This window comes from Camelus dromedarius, chromosome 8 (genome assembly GCF_036321535.1).
Source record: "Camelus dromedarius isolate mCamDro1 chromosome 8, mCamDro1.pat, whole genome shotgun sequence".
Classification (NCBI taxonomy): Eukaryota; Metazoa; Chordata; class Mammalia; order Artiodactyla; family Camelidae; genus Camelus; species Camelus dromedarius.
In genome coordinates this window covers 31,694,167-31,712,344 of record NC_087443.1, presented here as the reverse complement: position 1 = coordinate 31,712,344, position 18,178 = coordinate 31,694,167, and the positions used below count along the sequence as shown (strand labels likewise).

The window sequence follows — 18,178 nt, the reverse complement described above, 5'->3', positions numbered from 1 at the left end:
ACTGAAAGTCCCGTGCTGCTGGAGGTGGATGCTAGTGGGATGAAGGCACCACTGTTGCTGGGAAGGATATTGCCTTCATAGGGCCACTGCACAGTTCACCTCTGCTGGCAAAGAGTAGCCTTGCCACAGCAGGTCTTCGGGTAACTATTTTAGAGTGGCAAAGAGTAGTCCTGTCCAGACTGAACACTCTCAATAAGTCTTCATACATCCTTGGTATTTAAAGTTTAAGTGTTCATTACATCATAGTCACGCTTCCCTATGTGCATATCAACAAGTACTCACTAGCACAACAATTTTGATGATATCATCTCGACACAGACTCCCCAGTGCAAATTGACCCTTAGATCAAAACAACTTCACTTAAGCCATAAACAAGTGGAAATGAAATCATAACAAACTAATACACAACTGGCTGTATGATCCAGGAAGGGGCGTATCAGGGATTTCTGGGGTGATGGAAATGTTCTTTTGGGCCTGAGTGATGGCACCTATATGGTTCACTTTTTAAATTATTATTTAAAGTGTACATATGTTTCAGGTAATCTTCTTTATATATGCTATATGCCATATCTGTATGTGAAACTTACAATATAAAATTCTTTTTTAATGATACTCAACCATTCAAAAGGCTGTTATCACGTTGAGTTAACAGTCATGCATCAGAACAAACCTAAACGGCCTATATAAACCCACAATCACATCCTCATTTGTAATTTGCTCATCACCTAATTCATTCATTGCGAAGTCTATTTGCTTTGCCCATAAAGTTGTAACATGGGAATGTATAGCAAAAGCACTGGTTGACTAAGACTAACTTGAAAAAGGCTGAAACTGAGCCCATGATGAGCACATTTTTTTAAAAATAAGGAAAACACAAAATTTTGATCAATAATAATACATTATATGTACCACAGAACACAGAATACTTCATGAACTTCTCTATTAAATTAAAAGCTCTAAATTCTACTGTGATACAGAAATGATATGTGAAGACAGAACGAAGGAATCAATATTTAGAAAGAAAGTCACCTTGCATTTGCAGAGAATTTTATATTTTAAAATGCTCCAACAAATACTCTCTCATTTGCACAATATTCAATGTCCAGACATGGAAAATGTGTATTAAAATGTAATAACAATTCCATGTCAGAACTCAACTGTGAATCCATGACATGTTTCTCAGAATCTTGTTTAACAGTAGAGAATTGATTAGCAGTAGAGACCAACGTGTAACAATAATACATATTTCTGCCAAAGGAAGTCTTTCTACATAAATAACAATTTCAGTGGATTTTTTTTTAGTATTCACAGCAACAGACATCTTTATTGATACTCTTTTGTAACAATCTATCTATATTTATGTTCTCTCTAGAAACAAACCTGCTAGGTTGACAGGCGTATCAGATACTTAACAAGATGTTTTCTTGCCTTTTTTAATCTTTACTCTAACTTCTGTTTACCCAGGTTTGGTTTTGTTTTTTTAAGATTCTCCCTTATTTTCTTGAAGATGTTGCTTAAAACTTTAGGATTTAATTAAAGTAAAATCAGAACATCACAAATTAAAGTTCTACTAAACATGTAGATAAGTTTGTATTGTATATTTTGTTTTGTTCTGCTTTGGTTTAATAAACTGAGGCCCAGAAAGTTAAGCATCTTACTCAAGCATCTTACTTAATCTAGTTAATTAATTAATTCTAGATACCAGACCTTACTAACTTGACCTTACTGGCCATTAATTTTTTTTTTTTCCCCACTGGCCATTAATTTTGAAGTCAGCCAGACCTGTGTTTCTGGCAAAGAACTATGAGGAGGATTAATCGAGTAAATGCTTGTAAAAAGCTGAGCACAGTGCCTAACATGCAATAAATTATGAATAAATGTTTATTTGGAAGGTATTATAAAAGAGTGTTGCTGAGAGTGACAATTCAAATAAGAACTGTATTATGTAATATAAATTTCACTAAAATGTTACATCAACATGTAACATCTAAATATCTTAATGAAAACATGTAATTAAAACACAAAGTAAGACTGTAATCATAAACTTATCTATAATCTGTACTTGCTATCTAATCAAGGAAATAGACATTTTTGTTTTTTTTCTTCTAATCTAAATACCATTTCAAATCCATGAAATCACTTTGCCATTTCTAAGAAACCTTGTATTTTGACTTTACACTACCTAGCCCAACAAGAAAAAAAACAACCCAATTCAAAAATGGAGGGCAAAGGAATTAATAGACATATCTCCAAGGAAGATAAACAATAAACAAATGGCCAAAAAGCACATGAAAAGATGCTCAACATTATTAGTCATTAGGGTAAAGCAAATTAAAACCACAATGAGATACCACTTCAAACCCATGAGGACAGCTATTATCAAAAAACAGAAACAAACAAAAAACAGAAAATAACAAGTGTTGCAGAAAATATGAAGAAATTGGTCCCTTGTACACTGCTGGTAGGAATATAAAACAGCGTAACCACTATGGAACACTTAAAAATAGAATTACCATGTGATTCAGCAATTCCAATCCTAAGTATATAACCAAAAGAATTGAAAGCAGAGACTCAAGCAGATACTTGTATACCAGTGTTCATAGCAGCATTATTCACAATAGCCAGATGGTAGAAATAGCCCAAATGTCCAGCAACAGAAGACTGGATAAACAAAATATGCTATAACTATTCAGCCTTTAAAAAAATTAAATTCTGATACATACCACAACATAGTAGTCAGATTCTATTTTCAGCTTTGGCCCCTTTAAATTCCCCTGTATCCCTCATGGCAGAGTATGGTGCAGCTACAAATGCCTCCAGATCATCTTCCATCAGAAATAAACTAATAAATGCACTTTATGGAGTTGCCTGCTATGTTTTCCAACCTCAAAGTTTCTTCTCAGTTCAGAGGATATTTAGTATCTCTGCCTTCCAACATAGGTCAACAACAGGCTATCAGTAGTTAAGTTTTTTTTTTTTTTTTTTAGTAGTTAAGTTTTGAGGGAGTCAAGAGTTATATGTAGATTTTCAACTGCTTGAGGGGTCGGTGCCCCTAACCCCCATGTTGTTCAAGTGTCAATCATAATTACCAACCTAAAAACAGGGAGCCAAGAAAATATATACCCAAGCCTCACTCTCCTCCCATCCTTTGTCACTGACCAAACCCCACCGGATACCAAAGGGAATGGAGCCTGTAATGTGTAGTCCATAAAGGTCAGCTTGAAGCATAAAGCAGGATGGAGAAGGGTAAAGACTGAATATTGAGGCGGCAAATGAAGACTACCTAGCACAACACAACGTACTATTTTACTTCATATTTCTATTTTATTATACAAAAGGAAGGATTATAATAAATATATTTTCAGTACAAAGAGAAAGTTCCTGTTGCCACAAAAAAGTAGGGAAGTCAATGGGTTAAAAAACGTTTTTGTTGCTGTTTAAAAAGAAAAGGAACCCACACATTTCTGACAAGTACACGGTCTGCTACAATGCCCTCACAATGAGATAAAATATGAAGAAAAAGGAACAATATACCAGAATATTAGAGCTAAAAGAAACCTGAGAAACTTTCAAATTTTCAATATGAGAGGAAACAGGCCAGAGAGGATGATACTTCAAGTAATTTCATCAAGATCACAAAGCTACCAATAAAGTTGGAAAGAGAAACCAGATCTAGTACTTCATCTAATTCTCTTTTCTTCATACTTATGCTGCAGAAATAGACCTGGAAATACTTCATACTGGAAAAATTAACTAGTAAACAAGTTAAAAAACAAGAACCACAACCCAGACTCATAGGTTAGAGTGTTTCTTACAGTAGTAGAACCCTAGGTTTCCCACATTAACAAAAGATTTTGCCATCTACCCTCTTAACCAAAAAGTGACACTTCTTACATCTTAATACAGCACACACAGTACCTAGAAGTTTAACAGAGACTGTAATCTGAGTTTAAAGAAAACATGCAGTCAGGAAAGAAATTATCACTGAGTTAAGATCCACTTTCCTATAGAGTATGATATTAAAACCTCTGGATTAAATGAATAATGGGAGTCATCCAAAGCTTTGACAGTTGAATTGCTCCTTTAAAAGCTGGGGTATATATGACGAACACATACTTTACAAAAATCACTTCCTAAAGGCACACTAATTACATATATTTAAAAAAAAAAAGTAAAGATGCAGTACCTGGAAGATCATTTATGCAGATAAAATTCAAAAAAAAAAAGGAGAGAAACTAAAAGTGTTAAGGATTAAAGTAAATTATTTGTAAAAGTAAAAGCAAATAAAAATGGCCTTTTCTTTTCAGAAAATAAAAAAAATTAAGATTAAACCTTTGCAGCTTATTTAAAAACTTTCAAACACTCAAAATTTCAGAGACTACTACTATGAACACCATATGTACACTACCTAGATTGAGCAGTTAACATTTCACCTATTTGCTTCATCTACCTTTGTCTATTAAGCTATTTTTAATGCTGAACTCTTCAAAGTAAGTTATAGACATTATAAGACTTTACTCCTATGTATTTCAATATTTTCCTACCTAATTATAATACCAATCACATTTATTCAAATTAATAAAAATTTCCTAACATCTTCAAATACTAGTACATATTCAAACTTCCACAAAATTTATACCTGATTTTTCAAACTAGGAGCCACACAAAAATCATGCATTATCTTTGTTTCTCCAGTTTCTCTTAATCTAGAATAGTTCCTTCACATACAACCTTTTTCTCCCCTCACAACCATAATCTTATTTTACTAGCTATTCATAACATAAAATTTACCCACACCCAGTATAATGGCTATTACATATTTTTTTATTATATATATATGAAAGTGGAATCCTTGTGTACAGCTAATGGGAATGTAACATGGTGCAACTGCTACAAAATCAGGATGGCATCTGTATCTCCTCTTTTGGAAAAAAATGTCTGTTCAGTTCTTTTGCCCATATTTAAATGGGCTGTTCGCTTGCTTTTTAATTGAAGTACAGTTGATTTAAAAAAAAAGTCTTATTAGTTTCTGGTGTGCAGCATAGATGGACTTGGAGGGCATTATGTTAAGTGAAATAAGTCAGACAGAGAAAGACAAATACTATGTCACTTACATGTGGAATCTAAAAAAATACAACAAACCAGTGAATGTAACAGAAAAGAAACAGACTCACAGATGTAGAGAAGGAACTAGTGGTTACCAGTGGGGAGAGGGAAGGGTGTGGGGCAACATGGAGGTGGAGGATTAAGAGGCACAAGCTATCAGGTACAAAATAAGCTATAGGGCTGTATTGTACAACACAGGGAATATAGCCAATATTTTACAATAAGTATACCCTAACCTTTAAAAATTGTGAATCACTATACTGTATACCTATAATATATAATATTGTGCATCAACTATACTTCAGTTAAAAAATATGATATTATAAAATAAACACATAAATAAATAAAGTTTAAAAAAAGATTAAAAAACCAGCATGGCAATTCTTCAAAAAAGTTAAACACAAAATTACCATATGAAACAACAATTCCACTTTGGGGTATATATTCAAAACAATTGAAAGCAGGGACTCAAACAGCTATTTCTACACCCATGCTCATAGCAGCATTATTCACAACAGCCAAGAGATGGAAACAACTCAAGCGTCCATCAACTTGAATGGATAAACAAGATGTGTTTTACACATAAAATGGAACAGTATTCAGCCATAAAAAGGAAGGAAATTCTGACACATGCTACAACATGGATGAATCTTGAAGAAATCATGCTAAGTGAAATAAATCAGTTATGAAAAGAAAAACACTGTGATAAGTAGATGATTCTACTTAAATGAGGAAACTAGAGCAGTCAAACTCATAGAGACAGAGAGTAGGATTGTGGTTGCCAGGGGCTGGAAGGAGGGGGTATTGGAGAGTAATTATTCAATGGATGCAGCATTTCACTTTTGCAAGATGAAAATATTCCAGAGATGGATGAGAGCAATGGTTTCACAAGAATCTGAATGTACTTAATACCACTAAACTGCACACTTAAAAAATGGTTAAGATGGTAAATTTTATACTATGTGTATTCTACCACAATAAAAAAAATTGAAAAAAAAGGAAAGAAATTCTCATATATCCTACAATATGGATGAATCTTCAAAACACGTTAAGTGAAGTAAGCCAGTCACAAAAAGACAAATAGTATATAATTCCATTTATATGAGGAACCTACAGTAGTGAAATTCACAGAAACAGAAAGTAGTACAGTGATGCCAGAGACCAGGGGGAGAAGGAAGCAGAGAGCTACTGTTTAATGAGTATAGAGTTTTTGGGGGGGAAGAAGAAAAAGTTCCAGAAATAAATGGCTGGTGATAACTGTAGAATGATGCAAATACACTTTAGCCTCCCTACTGTATACTTAAATGGTTTAAACAGTAAATTTTAAAAACAGTAGTAAGTATTTATAAAATTTACCATTTGAACCATCTTTAAGCTTATATTAAGTATATTCACCACATTGTGCAATCACAGCACAATCCTAATTTTGTAAGAGAACCGGACATCTGCATTGCAACATTTCTCAAATTCCGTATTAACCTGCTTCCTTGTAGCATGGTTTGAATATTTCTCTAGCTCCTTTATTTCCTGTAAACTGGAAGATACAGCTAAAAGTCTGACAGAGTCAAATTAAGTACTCTTAGCAAGAACTCTTCAGAGATAATTTTGTATACACTTCATGAGCCTTGGCTGAAGTTTTCTCCTCCCATGTCTAATCTGCCATTAATAACATCTTTCATCCCAGAGACTGTTGTTTCTATCTCTGGAGGTTCAATTTGGGTCTTTTTTAGTATCTTCCATGTTTCTTTTTTGTTGTTGTTGTTACATAAATTAACCCATTTATTATAGGCTAGCAATGTTTCAAATGGTGGTGCTTCTAATGGTCCTTCAATTCCTTCAGTCTTCTGATGGCAGACTTCAATGTGATGGCAGAAGTGGTGTTGTAGGTCCAGGCACCACCAGCTACCGTTTTCATGCAGGAACCACAGTGCCAGATGCCCACGGCTCGTCTCTTCATCTTAGTTTTGCTGCAGAAGGAGCAAGTGTACTTGGCGTGCTGGCTGATTACAATTTTCTTCACCATTTTCCGGAGGGAGGCACCATAACAGGTCCCATATTTACCGACGATTCCGACCTTCTTGGTGCGTTTGGCCATGTAGGCGCAAATAAGTCTGAACCCAGAGAGCTCTTCCATGTTTCTATTTAACACATTCAATCTCTCTTCTAGTTTCTTTTGAGCATGTGGAATACAGTTATAAAAAAATGTTTTAACAGCTCTCTCCACTAATTCTATTACCAGTATCACTTCTGTTTCAGTTTTGGTTTTCTTGTCATTGTGAGCCAGATTTTCCTGCTCCTTTGCATGCCTAGTAATTTTTGACTGGATGCCAGATACTGTGAATTTTACCTTTTTGGGTGCTAGATATTCTTGTATTCCTGAATCTATTCTTGAGCTTAGTTCTGGGACATGATAAAGTTACTTGGAAATAGTTTGACCTTTTCAGGTCTTGCTTTTAAGTTTTTCAGTCTTGGCCAGAGCAGTGTTTAGTTTAAGGCTAATTCAACCCTCTACTAAGGCAAAACCCATCTGAATACAGCAGTCTCCATTTATCTGTGGTTTGGCTTTCTGTGGTTTCAGTTACCCACAGTCAACCTTGAACCAAGAATACTAAATGCAAAATTCCAGATATAAGCAATTCATAGGTTTTAAATTGTGTGCTGTTCTGAGTAGCTGGATGAAATCTCACCCTGTCCAGCTCCATGTCCCTTTCCCTGCCCCACATGTCCCCCCATGTGAATCATTCCTTTGTCCAGCATGTCCATGCTTTATATGCTACTGACCAGTTAGTAAATACAGGGTTTGGTACCATCCACAGGGGGTCTTTGGATGTATCCCCCACAGATAGGAAAGGACTACTGTACCCTACTTGATGACCTGTTAAAAAGTATTCTACTCTGGCTAGCAGGAAAAACACTCTTCTTGCCTGTGTTTGCTCTTATCTTTTCAGGTGGTTCTTTTCCTAGCCTCGGGTAGTTTCCTCACACATACACAAGATCAGTTCTCAGCTGAATACTTGAGGGTTCTCCCTTTCAGCTCTCTCACTATAGTATTCTGCACAGCAAACTCCAGCTGCCTTGGTGTCCCTAGACTCTCTCAATTCAGGAAGATCACTGTGCTCTGCCTGGGTCCCCCTCCCTGCTCTGCAGCTGGGACATTCACCAGGTAGCAAGCCAGAACTATCATACAGCTCACCTCATCTGTTTCCCATCCCATCTCTCAGGGCTCACTCTCCTTTGCTGCACAATGTCCAAAATCCAGCAAACAACTGTTTGGTATATTTTGTCTCCCCTTTTAGCTGCTTCAGGCAGGCGGGTAAATATGATCCCTGATATAGTCTTTCCTCACCAGAAATGGAAGTTAAAATCAGTTTTTTTGTCCTTTTTAATTCCTCTTTGTCTTCATGAATTATTTTAAAGCAACTCTCAGACTTTGTATAATCTCACCCATAAATAGTTTAGTATGTCTCTCCAAACGTACGGACTTCCTTTTCACATAAATGTGTCAGTATTACACTTAACAAATTTAACAAAAATTCCTTGGTATCATCTAATATCCAGTCCATATTCCAATTTCCCCAACTTTCTAAAAAAGTGTCTTCTTTTAAACAACAGGCTGTTCAAATTCTCTTTAATGCCAGCATTTAATGAATACTACTCTATGAGGGCTATCATGCTAAATGCTTGATATCCATTACCTTATTTAATCTATTAATAATCCTGAGGTAAGTATTATTACTACTCCTATTTTACTGAGGACGACACCAAAACTCAAAGCTTTAAACAAATTTGCCTAAGGTCTTAGCCAGGGGATGGCAGGAGCAGGTCTCTCTGATCCCAAAGACATTGTTCTTAATCATTATGCTTCATTACTATCTCAGGAATTATTAGGACAGAAAGTCAGGTGACATCAATGCTTAAGTTGAAAATCAAATTCTGAAAGTACTTAATTTAAATGCTGCTTTATTTGACATATATTACAATAGAATCTACCTGTTCATTGTTAAAAATACAGTTTCAAAATCTAAAAGTCATTTTTATTTGAACAAGGAAGGAACATAATTGAAACGAAAATTAACTATCATCTGAAACTACAGGATATAGATTCAAGTGTATTTACAATGTTCCACAACAGCTCTGTCAAGTAGAGTATGCTGTAATGATAGAAGTGTTTCATATATGCACTGTTCCATACAGTAACCACTAGCCATACATGGTTATTGAGCACTTGAAATGTCTCCAGTGAAACGAATAAACTGAATTTTTTGTTTTGTTTTGTTTTTAATTTATTTTTTAACATTTTTATTGATTTATAATCATTTTACAATGTTGTGTCAAATTCGTGTTCAGCACAATTTTTCAGTCATACATGAACATACATGTATTCATTGTCACATTTTTTTCTCTGTGAGCTACCGTAAGATCTTGTGTATATTTCCCTGTGCTATACAGTATAATCTTGTTTATCTATTCTACAATTTTGAAATCCCGTCTATCCCTTCCCACCCTCTGCCCCCTTGGCAACCACAAGTTTGTATTCTATGTCTATGAGTCTGTTTCTGTTTTGTATTTATGCTTTTTGTTGTTGTTGTTGTTGTTGTTGTTTTTAGATTCCACATATGAGCGATCTCATATGGTATTTTTCTTTCTCTTTCTGGCTTACTTCATTTAGAATGACATTCTCCAGGGCCATCCATGTTGCTGCAAATGGCATTATGTTGTCAGTTTTTATGGCTGAGTAGTATTCCATTGTATAAATATACCACATCTTCTTTACCCAGTCATCTGTTGATGGACATTTAGGCTGTCTCCATGTCTTGGCTATTGTAAATAGTGCTGCTATGAACACTGGGGTGCAGGTGTCATCCTGAAGTAGGGTTCCTTCTGGATATAAGCCCAGGAGTGGGATTCCTGGGTCATATGGTATGTCTATTTCTAGTCTTTTGAGGAATCTCCATACTGTTTTCCACAGTGGCTGCACCAAACTGCATTCCCACCAGCAGTGTAGGAGGGTTCCCCTTTCTCCACAGCCTCTCCAGCATTTGTCATTTGTGGACTTTTGAATGATGGCCATTCTGACTGGTGTGAGGTGATACCTCATTGTACTTTTGATTTGCATTTCTCTGATAATTAGTGATATTGAGCATTTTTTCATGTGCCTATGATCATTTGTATGTCTTCCTTGGAGAATTGCTTGTTGAGGTCTTTTGCCCATTTTTGGATTGGGTTATTTGGTTGTTTCTTATTAAGTTGTATGAGCTGCTTACATATTCTGGAGATTAAGCCTTTGTCAGTTTCATCTGCGAAAATTTTCTCCCATTCCGTAGGTTGTCTTTTTGTTTTACTTATGGTTTCCGTTGCTGTGCAGAAGCTTGTAAGTTTCATTAGGTCCCATTTGTTTCGAATAAACTGAATTTTTAATTTTAATTATCTTAAACTTAATTATCAATTCAACTGTTTGTCTCCACCATCAGAGTGTGAGCTCCTTGATGAATGGAATATGTTTTCTCTCTCTCACCAGTGTGTAGGCACATATCAGAGAGAGAAAATATATTAGTTGATGTATGGTAGAATGTGTGGATGGAATTTTTTAGATATGCCCAAGTAAGTTCTCTAAATGCATGACTGATAAAGGTTACAGTGTAGACAATCTATTGGATTATACCCTTTTTCTACTCTGATTTTTAAGGCAGATAAAATACCTTATTTGCTAATTTCTTCACCAAACATGTTCTGAACTTGTATATGACAGGCACTCTGTTGAGTACTCAGGATATGATGAGGAATAAGCCTTGTTTCTGACATTAAAAATCACTTAGTCTCCTAGAAAATACACACAATTGCTCCACAAAATAAAAAGAGTATTTTTAAAAGACAAAAATTATTACTATGGGAACCACCAAGGAAATAACTGCCTGAGGGTAGAAGGAAATTTACAGATTGAAGAACAACTCATTAATCTGCAGATGAACAGTAACTCACCAGTTGAAAGATGGCAGGATGGTGAAGAGGCATTCTAAGTGCAACAAACAGCCTACACAAAGGCATAAAGACACAGAAAGGCATGGCTTGCAGGGGGAGCAAAAAGTAGTTCACTATGACTAGAACGCAGGGGAAAGAATAGGAACAGAAGGTAGAGACATAAAGAGATATTAGAGATAGAGTCTAATGCCCTTTATGTGCCATGTTATATAGAATGCTCACTTAATTCTACTAGGATAGAAGCAGTCAAAGTACTGATGCTTATTTTTTAAAAAAGAAAAAAATTAACTTGTTGGTTTAATTCCAATATCCCAATGAACAAACTTTAAAAAGCAAAATCTAAATTGTAAGTAGAGCTTATAAATAGACAGCAATAACTGTCCAACTCAGAATAAGCAAGGTTTATTAAGACAGGCACTTTAACTTTTAAATGACCAACATTAAATCACTTTGAAGAGAAATGGAATATTATTTGCACAACTGACATGAATGATGAGGATACATCTCTCAAAGATTACACTAAAGTTTCATTTCTCTCATAGTAAACCCTACCTTAAGCTTGGCTTAAGTTGGCTAGGAATATTTACAGTTTGCAAAAACAAAAACAAAACAAAAAAAACCCTGATTACTCTGTCAGTTTAGGGGAAAAAAAGGTTATCTAGTTCTAGTTGTTTATTTTCTCATTAACAGAGCTAAAAACACTTCTCCCAATGCCGCAGTATTTAACTTCCCAATGCCAGATCATTAATTATATCTAATGTCAATCACTTCTCACAGTTGTTCAATTCCACAGTTGCCTTTCATGGTTTTTCAAGCAACATTCTAAACTGTTATCTCTTCCATCTGCAGGTGTCCAGCCCATCATGTTCTCGAAGTATTACTTCTCTGTAGGAGTATTACCCTGAACTTACCCTTAAAAATAAAAACAAATTCATTTTTACCATTTCTCCCTATTACCTAAAGTCACCATATATTCTCATCTGAACTTTCAAGGTACTCAACACCTAGCTCCTCTTGTATAATGAAGGAACAGGCTATCTTCCACTTTCTGAGCTTTACCAAGCTCAGAGTCTGTGTAAAATTCACTCAATACATTCCCCGAGCCTGACAGTTATCATATTTGGATTAAGCAATCTTCAAATACTTGGGTAGTCCACTAACAATTATGTCACTTAAACAAAGTTTTCTAGTTTATTGCTATATATGCAACATGGAATTTTAAAACCTAATGAAATCAAGACAAACTGAATAAAGAACAATCTAGTTCATTCCTCAGACATGTATATATTTTAGCCTCTCTGGGGCCAAATATTCTGAAATTGGGAAAATAAATTCTTTTAGACATTATTTTTTGTTACTGTTATTATTAGCAATTACATTTAATGAGAACCTACTATACTATACCCAGGCACTTGGCATACATTAATAAATCCTCACAAAACCCCTATGAGATAGGTATTATCACTTCCATTTGCAAATGAAATAAACTCAAGTTCAGAGAGATTAAGTAACTTGCTCAACATCAGGAAGTGATAGAGTTGGGTTTCAGAATACAGACTAAAACCTATGCCACAGCTGTCAGCAATTAAAGTTCAAACAGCCATTGAATTGAGATGCCAACATCTTTTAAATGAAAACAAGAGAGTGGAGTAAACAATATGTTGCTTGCTTCAATTATATTTTCTCTTAAAAAATAATGAACCATCAGAACCGTAAAGATACAAAACCAGACATTAATGTTAACTATAGTTTTAAAGTTAACACCCAGAACTTACTGCAATTTTCGTTTTTTATACAATGCTTAAAATGAAGTAATTTCTACACAGATTTTTGAACATGGAATAATTAAAAGAATCAAGCAAGTAATCATATTCACTATGCATACTTAAATATTTATTTGTTTGTTTGTTGGCAAGGGAAGGTAATTAAGTTTACTTACTTATTTTTGGAGGAGATGCCAGGGATTGAACCCAGAACCTCGTGCATGCTAAGTATGTGCTCTACTGCTTGAGCTACACCCTCCCCCGCTTATACTTAAATATTTAAAACACTTTAATTTACTGTTTATAAACTGCAATTTAGATAATCAAGTTCACCCACAGTACAAAAAAAAAATACTTACCAATAATCAATTTTAAAAAACTGGCTAAGTATATACCATACGTTTAAAGTTAGAAAAGCTGAATACTCCAGAGAATGGGTACTATACAACTAACAATGATACAAACAGGTGCACTTGAAGACTTTAAATTTCATGTTCTATAAATTAATAAAATAACAAACATTTAAAAAGGAAAAATCAACATGCAAACCATAAAATACAATTAATTTCTATTAATTGAAAAGCAATTAATTTTTTAAAAATACATGTAAAATTATTTTAGCGAACATCTGCTGTTTTTGCCTGCCCGGCAGTCTTTCTCCCTTCTTTAAGAAATGACACCTCAACTCTCCTTTTGGAACTATACGTCACCTCCTCTTAATTAATGTGGTTTGAAACTGTATCCCCCTTCACCCCACTCTAAGGTGGGAACAAGATGCAATCCCAGCCACATAAACCATTCCATCTGCCTGGCCACAGAGATTGCCTCTAGGATGGGATACCCAAGTCAGGCCAATGGGACTCCCATACAGTAGTTTGCTGGAATTACAGAGAAAGGGAAGTTTTCTCTCTTCTGAAGTTTCTGAGGTTGTAGGATGTAAGCCTAGTGCTATTAGTACTATCTTTCCCAGGGAGTTCAACTCCAGACTCTACTTTTCCACATAGATTCCCAAAATGCAAGAGGAACCAGTGGTTACCTGATGGCAAGGGAAAAGATAAATTAGGATTCTGACTTTCAGTGTTATATTTTCTACAATGTTCCCATTTTTCAAAAATAAGCAAATGTTACTTTTATAACAGGAAATATAAAACATTTTCAAATACAACTCCTGTTTCCTTGTCAAATATGCTCAGATATCAACATTTAATGTCTTAAAAGCATTAATAATTTTCTCATAATTTACCAAAGTGAGTAAACATCTACTTAAAAAAGAATCAACTTTTTCCCATGGTACAAAATAAAGTTATTTTCATTTGGGGGAGGGAGGGTTGTGAGTAAACTTCTTTAAAAGATTGGTACTCTTTTAAAGGAAATATTAAAAAAAAAAACCCTCTACTCCATATGGAAAAAATTATAAACGTTTAGTTAGTGCTGTAGCCATTGTAAAACCTGCTCAAGAGGGAAAACTAAGGATTAAAAGTGGCCAAATTAGGGGGGAGGGTATAGCTCAGGGGTAGAGTGTGTGCTTAGCATGCACGAGGTCCTGGGTTCAATCCCCAGTACCTCCATTAAACAAACAAATAAACAAATAAACCTAATTACCTCCCTTGCAAAAAATAAAAATAAAAACATTTTAAAAAGTGACCAAATTAGGTGTAATAACTTTATCCATTTCTTTAGTCCTATAATTCTGAATAATATAAGATCTAAAGAGTCAGTTAAATCTTTCAGTTATAATTATTTTACATAATATTGCATTATCGAAGAAATTACATACCATTGTTAAATACAGGAAAGTCAGTCTCAAGATGCACCACTCGGGAATGTAAAAAGTCTACTGAATACAGTGAATGTTTTTACAGACTATAAATTTAGATAGCAATGCACTCTTTTGTTCTGTTGCTCTTATTAGTTTCTATCACTCTTTCTCTTTCTCTCCAGGCACACAACCCACTCCTGAATCTTTACTTTTTGTTAGCACTACTTTGTGTTTTATAATCCTCAGTCAGTACACTTAGAGTAGCTAGAGGCTAGAGCCAATATCTCACAAACAAGTGGCAGTGGGTTCTAAAAACAATATTTAACAAGCTCTACCTTACTCAACACCAGGAACATAATGGGTTGGTTGTCATAGCCAACACCTATGTTTCAAGATGCTGACATTTTATTAATTTGTCATATGGTTTAATGAAACCTAAACTCTCCTACAGTTATCAACCCTAAACCATTTGACTTCTTTCTATGGCAAGATCACTTGCACAAAGTGCAAACCCAAAGGAATACTTCAACATAAACAAAGGTATACCCAAGAAACCGCCCCCAAACTTACACACTTATCTATTTATAAAATAGAAATAGGTCTTTCCAGGTACCACAAGGAGAATAAAATGTTTTACTCTAGCCACTTAGCTATAAAATGGTTATTCTACTTATATTTAAAAATACCTAAAAACTTTTCAGGCATCTGAAAGAGTAGGTAAAGAAACCATAAGATTACAGAGATCGCAACTTAAAATACCGGTCGTTTAAAACTCATCTCCCAACATTCACAATGAATCAATAACGCCTGGCTCATTCTCAGAACATCGTATGGCGCGCCAGAATGGCATGGTGAGAAAGAAACCTGAGAATGAAAACAGGTAAGGCACTGGAAAAGATAAAAACTGAACAGTCCAAGAAGTCTGCACTTTGTTCCTTCAGGCTTCCACTGATTTTTCCACTTCTTTTTTCGTTTCAATGATTAATACTTCCCCCATCAGAGATCTAAATGTATACTCCCTACCTACTTCCAACCACATCCACAAATCCCAGGGGATATGTCCCTGGTCGCCCGTTGAGAAGACGGACGTCAACGCTCAAGTGAAACCTGCGGTCGGGAACTCGGCAGAAGTTCTCCCGAGACAGGGAGAAGAGACGGGGTGAGGTGAAGGAAAGAGGAGGAAGATTAGCAGGAAGGACTAAGGACTCGTCTCAAGCCCCTAAACTGAGCACATCAGGGAGAGACAGCTATCCCGCTCGACCAGAGAAGTCGCCTGATCCCAGAGCTGACAAACGGCCGGCCCCAGAGGTCAGGTCTCCAAAGCATTCGCATACCTTTCCCCGTGGTCTTCCCTAAATGGCTGTCGTCTCAATCCCTTCAGGGTCCAGGACTTACCTGACTACACGCTGGAGTTCCAGCTGCTTCCCAGTCAAAGCCGCCCACTTCTGAAAACCATAGAGACGGAGAGACAGGCGACAAGCCACCAACTCCTCCGCCCACCCTCATGTGACTCCCGTGGCCGCTAGGCCTGTCGGGATCGTGGCGAAATGCCTGTGGGAGGGGCAAGGAGGAAAAGGTGCCGGGGAAGCAACCCGCCCAGCCCGGGCCTCGGGCCCCACCCCCGCCTCGGGCCCCGCCCCGCAGTGTTGAGGCGGGAAAGTGGGAGGGCGCCCAGAAGCTCTCCGGCTTTTTCTGGGGCGTTCCCCCTCACACACAGAGCCCGTACAGGAGTCTGTTAAAGCGATTTCTCGTGCCGGCTGCTACTTTGTTGGTACTTGTTTACGTGTTGACGAAGCGAAAAAGAGTCAGTGAAAAGAAAATTGGACCACAGTGAGTTGGGATTCGTTCTTTTCGAACTGCATTTATATTTTAGGCTTCTGGTAAAATTTGCCTATTTAGTGACCCTGAAGCTTTTTCCAATTTAAAGACCGCCCCGCCGCTTCCTCTACTGTATAGGTTTTTCAGGTGTTCTCTTTGGAAATTAGCATCATTGGAATATTTAGCCCCTAAGCTGCTAGTAACGTTTTTTTCTCTGCTGTTCCTCTCAGCAGTGAGGCTGGAGAAGGATCCTCTCTTCTGCCATAGAAATAGAATGAAGCTATACTGATTAGGATACCAGAGAACTTTTAAATAAAAATTTCTTCAACAATTTCCTTAGCCGAACTAGAGGAAAGCCTACAACCATGGAAACAAAAGAAGGCAGACAAAACTTATCTCTGGGTTAAATTGTGAAGTAAGCAAAACCCACTATTTTCTCCATTTCTTCTCAGAGGACGGTCCCTCCCCACTACCCTAAGAACCACAAATGATTGTATTCCTGACACTGCGCTAGCACTTTACATGCAACCCAATGTTTGTTTACAACCAGCCTATAGATGGAGACTGTTTTTATTCAATTGCAGATGGGGAAGCAGGCTAAGACCCCCAGGTCATGGCAGAGGCTCTAGCTGTATACCTGATCTGAAGGACACCAAGGACAACTTAAGCAGTTTTCTTCAATTTCCTGTCCTCTCGATCTACTTGCCACAGGAGTTGGGAAAACCTTTTCTGCTTCTCAACTATCAAAATGTTCCTTTTCTGTGTCTCTTCCCATTTGGAGCCTGTTCTCTGTTAAATGAGAAATCTTAACAGACATCCCTCCCAGTTTACTAGTGGGCAGGTATCCTTCCCAGGCAGCATGTCCACTAACACTGATGATGGGAATTTCACGTTATGTCATAGGTTACAAGAGAACACTCTGGGGGCTCGTGGAATCTTCACTAGGAGGCAAGTGTTTCTCAGAATAAGGAAAAAAGAGAGTTATACATACATAAATGTTGAACAAAGATCAGTTTTTAAGAATTGGTGAAATTCAATCCTGATTTTAGTCAAAATTTGTCCATGTAAAACTAAATAACCAGTTGAGCTAATTATTAACTAGTGTGTGAAAACATAAATCACTGGTCGCAAACTCTGTGGTCTCAGGACCCCTTTACACTCTTAAAAATTATTGAAGACCCCAAACAACTTTTGTTTATGTGTGTTATACTTACCAATACTTACGTTAGAAATTAAAACTGAACATTTTTAATGTTTTAGTCATTAAAAATAATAAGTTGACATAAATATTTTAATAATAACTATATTTTTAAGTGGAAGTGCAGCATAGTTTTTCATTCTTATAAATTTCTTTAATGTTTAGCTTATAGAAGACAGATGATTCTCATATCTTTTCTTCATTAATCTGTTTCAATATCACTCATCATTGTAGCCTCTGGAAAACACTGTACACTCAGAATGAGAGTGATAAAAGGCAAATAACAGTTTATTACTATTAGGCAAAAAATTGTCTTTATGGATCACCCAGAGTTTCAGGAACCTCCAAAGTCAGTGAACCACACTTTGAGAACCACTGTTTAAACCATACAAATATTAGCTATTTTTTTAACCATTTTGTTATCAAGCAGAACATTTCGTGGACACAAGAACAATACAGAGACAATTTACAGGCTAGACCAGTCTTATAAATGTGAGTATTCTTTCTTCATTTTTCAGGAGTATAAAATAAGTTAGCAGAATTCAGAGTCATAAC

At 36.1% G+C, this 18,178-nt stretch overlaps 2 protein-coding genes across 2 annotated transcripts in view; both read right to left on the bottom strand.

Moving 5' to 3' along the window:
• MICU1 (mitochondrial calcium uptake 1) overlaps positions 1 to 16,144 on the bottom strand; it is a 193,618-nt gene extending 177,474 nt beyond the window's left edge. Inside the window, exon 1 of the mRNA XM_010984183.3 lies at positions 16,003 to 16,144. The gene's annotated coding sequence lies outside the window, so the exon portion shown is untranslated. The remainder of the gene's footprint in view (positions 1 to 16,002) is intronic.
• LOC105092478 (large ribosomal subunit protein eL43) lies at positions 6,857 to 7,224 on the bottom strand. Its single transcript, XM_010984178.3, has one exon. It carries the CDS (start codon positions 7,199 to 7,201, stop codon positions 6,923 to 6,925), a length of 279 nt encoding a protein of 92 aa, XP_010982480.3. The 5' UTR covers positions 7,202 to 7,224; the 3' UTR covers positions 6,857 to 6,922.
• Positions 16,145 to 18,178: the final 2,034 nt, after the last annotated feature.